Here is a 5409-nt window from a genome sequence, read left to right on the forward strand (position 1 = left end):
GACGGAGCGGACGCACCATGCACGGGAACGAGGCGGATCGCGACGAGGTCGTCGTGCTCGACGGGCTGCGTCGACTCGGGACACGACGCCGTCGACCAACCCCTTCTTCTAATTTGCATGCACCACCGGTGCAGCAATATGATCGCGCGCCCGAGTACTTTGATCGATCGCCGCTACTCCGATCGCGACGAACCGGCGGGAACGATCTCTTTTGAATGCATCTATTTGAATTTCGATTGGGGCGGCGTTTGGGGACGCGGCTAAGGAGCGACGTCCCCAAACGCGGCACGAACAAAACACGTCCCCAAACGCTCGATCCGGCGCGCTTTGGGGGACGGTTTGAGGCGCGACCTGGAGATGCTCTTATAAGGTTATGTGTAGTGAGGTATCACAAATGGGGATATCATTTGACAATTGTGGGTCATAAGTTGGAACAGACGGTCGTTCTGTCTGGATGAAGTTATTTAGATAGACCCATGATGAAGAAAAATAAAAGTAATTGCACTTTTTTAGAACGAAGTAAATTGCATTTATAGACGATTAATAAGAGATATTTTTTCCTTCAAAGAAAATCTCCTATTTACTGACGACAACCATGAGGACTCTCATCACGGACCGCGGGCTCATTTACTGACGACACGCACCTGCCACTGGGCCCCACATCGTAACGCAGAGGCGGGTCGTTTGAAATTCGAATCCCACCTCGGCTCCTCCTCTCACGCCGCAACCCCACACTAGACTCCAACGTCTCTCTCCCTCTCCTCCTCAAATCTCTCTCTCTCTCTCTCTCTCTACCCCCAAATCTCTCCGTCCAACCAAATCCCCCAAATCCCCCTTCCGCTCCCGATCGGCGGCGATCTACCGAGCGATGGCGACGGTGACGCAGGGGGTGCTGCTGCGGCTGCTGCAGGCGATGCACACGGACGAGCGGGTCACCGGGGAGCACCGCTCGCCGGCGCTCCAGGTCACCGCCGTCGTGCCCGCGCTCACCGCCTCCACCGCCGACTCCCTGCTCTGCCCCTCCAACGGCTTCCTCCTCCAGCTCTCCGACGGCCTCCACTCCACCTACGTCCAGCCCTCCGCGCCCGACGCAGACGCGCTCCTCTCCGCGCGCCCCCACGTCGTCGGCCACCTCGTCCACCTCGACCGCCTCCGCTTCGCCAGCCCCGTCCCGCGCGCCGTCGGCCTCCGCCTCGTCCCCTCCTCCCGCGCCCTCCCCTGCGCCGGCTGCCCCGAGCCGCTCGTCGTCCGCGCCGCCCCGTGCGCCCGGGGCTACATCATCAGGCCGGAATCCTCCTCCGACGCCGCGCCGCCGCTCATGCCCTCCGCCTCGCGCGCCGCGCCGCCCTCCGATGCTGCCGCCAACAGAACAGTCCTTGCTCCCAAAAACTTCCCCGAAACCGGCGCCGCTTCATCCGTGAAGCGCCGGTTCTCGTCCCCGGCTCCATCCAAGCAGCGAGATCCGTCGCCTGCGGCCAAAGGAGCGTCGCGGGCGGCATCGCCCGCCATCAAGGCCGCCTCAAGAGCATCTTCGCCTGCGGTGAGAGCCACGTCCAGGTCCTCCTCGCCGGCGCCGTCCAAGTGCGTGGTGCCCAGCCTCGTCGCCGCCAAGGAGGAGAACCGCAGGGCGGCGAAGGAGCCGGCGATCATCGTGCCTTCTAGGTACAGGCAGCCTTCGCCGGCGGGAGGGAGAAGGGGAGCGGCGTCTCCCGCAGGCGGTGGGAGGCGGGGCTCCCTCTCACCGAGCTCGCGGCGGCTCTCGGGGGAAGGGGGCAGCAAGAAGAAGGTGCTGGTGTCGGGCATCTCGAAGATGACGGATCTGTCAGGCGGGTCGGCTATGAAGCCTGGGAGGAAGAGCTGGGACGAGTCGGCAATGGCTGTCGCAGCTGCGGCCGTGGGCTCCGTCAAGAAATCCAAGGCCAAGTTCGACAGAGATACCATTCTCAGGACTCGGGTAAGGATCATGCTGATTGCTAGTACTACAATTGTGTTGCGTTTGGGTATTTATTTATCATCCTGGAATTGCTAGTGTAGACTGTTAACTGGTCATGTTCATCCAAGAGACCAACTGGGAACTTTAATCCAGTATAATGTGAGATGCAAAATGAGGTGCATTCCCTTTTTAAGCCATACTGCTGCAATACTGGCACATACCACTCAATTGTGGGAGTTCACTTATTTATTACTTGCTAGAATTTGACTATAACTCGGTGCACAAGGTACTGTTATGCGGCATAGTTCATTAAGTAATGTACTGTAGTTATTGTTGACCAAAAATATAAGGCCAGGACAGTTTCTTGTGCTTATAATGTGGGAGTGTAGCATAGTCGCAGTCATATTAAGATGAATGGAAAAACTATTAGTGCTGTCTTTTTATGTGTTGTGGACTTCTTTTTATACAGTTATGTACAAATAGAACGAAGAACAATAGTTTTTCTGAATTTTCTTAAGTTAGCATGTTCGCGTGTTCAAGCAGACAATCTATTTATATCTTTGCAATGGAAAGTCTTGTAACCTTATTAGGTAACATAAACTAACAAAGTGCCTTGCAATCCAGTGTGATGTGAGGTGCAAAGGAGATGCCTATCCTTTTTAAGCTATACAGCTGCAAATTCAAGCAGTCAATCTGTTTATAATTGTGCAATGGAAAGTCCTTCTAAAAAAAAAAAACTAACCAAGTGACTTGCAATCCAGTGTGATGTGAAATGCAAACGAGATGCCTATCCTTTTTAAGCTACACAGCTGCAAATTGTGGCAACATATTACATACTCAGTTTTGGAGTTCAATTTGAGGGTGGAAAATATAGTATATTATAATAGAATTGAACCATAAACTCATTTGTTTCAGAATCTTGTCAAGTGCCAAACATCTTTTAGTAGTTCTGGATTGTTAATCACTTGGTTATTTTTTTTCTAGAATATATCACTTGGTTAGTTCTGACAATATATATTTCTTTAACAAATAAATGAATCTAAATATTAGGCCAGTATATTTTCATGTGCATGTACTTGTTAGAATTTAGCATAGCTTGACTGATATTAAGAGGAATCGATAAATATCAGTGCTGTGTTTGTCTGTGTTTTAGACTTCTTTGTGTACAGCTATGTACAAACAGAATGAAGAGCAATAGGTATTTGTTATTCTGAACTCGTTTAGGTTGGCATGTTTACGCCTGTCTGTTCAAGCAGCCACAGCAATTTGTTTATTATATTTGCTATGGATAATCATGTACCCGTATATTCTTCTGTTACTTCAGGAAGCAATGTCTGGGCGACTTAGTGATGCTACAACAGAGCTATCCAGCAATGATGATTCATCTGTTGATGAGAGGCCAAAGCCACGAAGGAAGGCAGAGTCTACTGCAATCAAGACAAAAACCGCGGCCCCGAAAATCATACTTCATGATGCTAAATGGACTGATGGTAGCATTTCACTGGGTGCAGTTTCTGATAAGCTTTCAAAGATTGGGAAGGTATGCGATCTCATTCTCATTTCTTTTTTGCCGACAATATCAATTGATGACCCTTCTAATGCAGCCTCTGTTTCCTTATTGTTTTACAGGAAGCTACTGAAAGGAGAGATGCGGCAGCAGCTGCTGCAGCTGACGCTCTGCAGGAGGCACTAATCACTGAATCTGTTATCAGGAACCTGAGGTAACTGACAGCAGTCCCTTGGTTCATCTTCAACCGAAGCCTTTGTATTATGTCAGTAGAGTGTGGTAACATTGTGTTAATTTCTGCCTACAGCAAGTTTTCTGAACTTTGTTCGCTATCGAAGACCTCCAACCCCCTCCCGACAGTCGACTGTTTCCTTGCTGTCTACGAGGACACTCTCAAGTGGAAGAGAATCGCGGAGTCCGTTGCCACCAACAAAGCAGACGAAGCTGCCATGTGGGAGAAGTCAACCACTCACTGGGTCGAAGCAGCACTAGCAACTGAGCTGGAGGTCCTCAAGCTAGTCAACAGTGCCACCGGATCAATCTACCAGAAGAAGAGCAACACCGAGAAGCCCAAGGCTCCTCCTTCAGTGATCGAACCACCAAGAGCAAGCCTGTCATCGAAGAGGCCGTCCGCAAAGTTCGTCCAGCACAGGGTGTCCCCACCTCTCCCTGCTGCTGCTGCATCATGGAGCAAGACCCCGGGCATGAACGAGACCGTCGAGCTCGTCAGCACGCTGTGGAGCGAGATGCACGTGTGGTTCCTGAGGTTCGTGAATGAGGCCATGGACGTGGGCTTCCATCTGTTCGAGGACCAGAACGTGGCGGCCAGGGGCAAGCAGAGCGGCCACATCACGCTGGTCCTCTCGCAGTTCAAGAGGATCAGCGACTGGCTAGACGGCGTCGGCAAGGTCGCCGAGGAGGAGGCCACCAGGGAGGGCGTCGAGCGGCTGAAGCGCAAGATCTACCAGTTCGTCATCAGCCGCATGGGCTCTGCTTTCGAGAGCTCGGTCTCGGTTTCGGCCAAGAGTTGAGTGATGATGCTTCATGCTCTGAAGTGGATGATTGGGCTGTCTTTTTTTTTTTCCTTTTGTGGATGGGGTTAAGGTCATATATTATGAACTGAAGGGAAGTCGGCGCTGCCATTTAAATCAATGGTGGCAGTTCTATAGGTCGTTTAAATTTTTTTATGAGTGTGGGTTTGCTCTGTGAATAAGTCTGTCCGTCTGTCTGTTCGTGATCTTCAAATGCCTTGTGGGTTTCCTCTACATTTTGTCGCTTGGCTTTTGTTGTGTTATGGTTTTGAGTAGTGGTCAGTGCATACTGAGACTGTTACTGTAGTTTTCAGAATAGAATCAATCTTTTGAAAAAATATTTTTGAAATATGCATTGATCTGAGATTTTCTGATTGTGCATCAAACACATTTTTCCTTTTGAGCTTGCTGAGTACCTCTGTACTCACTTTCTTTCGACACCCTTGCTAGACTGTGACAATTAAGTGGAGGCCACCAACGGAGCACCGAAAGGAGAATACGAGCTGGTCTATGAGGAACATGATCTGTCCGGAGGAGTAGAAGGCATGGACTATGTGATAGTCTACGGGCCCGACAACAATGAGACGGAGGAGTAGCGTCTTACCTTAGAGCATCCCCACTCGTTGGCGCTCCCCACGCCCAAATCCGGCGAAATTTTCGTCCGGATTGGATGAAGATTTGGCGTGGGGAGCGCCGAAGTTCCAGCCGTCCCCGGCGGAAACCCCCAACCTCGACCATTTGACATATTTCAAACAAATTCAACATAAAATTTAACAAGTTCGGCAAACAAGAGGACGAAAATTGCTGAAACAAATTCAGCGATAACGAGTACAATGTTTAACAAGTGCTGAAACAAATGAAGCACACAAATTTCACAATTTTTCAAACAAATTAAGACGAGACTAGTTGGCGTCGGCGTTGGCGTTGCCTCGGAGCCT

At 50.5% G+C, this 5409-nt stretch overlaps 1 protein-coding gene across 1 annotated transcript; it reads left to right on the forward strand.

The window, feature by feature from the left end:
• Positions 1-868: 868 nt before the first annotated feature.
• On the forward strand, positions 869-4471 carry LOC124699301. Its single transcript, XM_047231622.1, has 4 exons — positions 869-1954; positions 3258-3473; positions 3563-3654; positions 3748-4471. The coding sequence occupies exons 1-4, from the start codon at positions 869-871 to the stop codon at positions 4469-4471; spliced, it is 2118 nt and encodes a 705-aa protein (XP_047087578.1).
• The last annotated feature ends 938 nt before the right edge of the window (positions 4472-5409 follow it).

Source organism: Lolium rigidum, chromosome 3 (assembly GCF_022539505.1).
Source record: "Lolium rigidum isolate FL_2022 chromosome 3, APGP_CSIRO_Lrig_0.1, whole genome shotgun sequence".
In the NCBI taxonomy this organism is placed as follows: Eukaryota; Viridiplantae; Streptophyta; class Magnoliopsida; order Poales; family Poaceae; genus Lolium; species Lolium rigidum.

Coding starts and splice junctions, on each gene's coding strand:
- LOC124699301 (XM_047231622.1), top strand. CDS start 869: ATGGCGACGGTGACGCAGGGGGTGCTGCTGCGGCTGCTGCAGGCGATG. Junction 3,474..3,562: donor AGCTTTCAAAGATTGGGAAG/GTATGCGATCTC, acceptor ATTGTTTTACAG/GAAGCTACTGAAAGGAGAGA. Junction 3,655..3,747: donor TCTGTTATCAGGAACCTGAG/GTAACTGACAGC, acceptor TTCTGCCTACAG/CAAGTTTTCTGAACTTTGTT.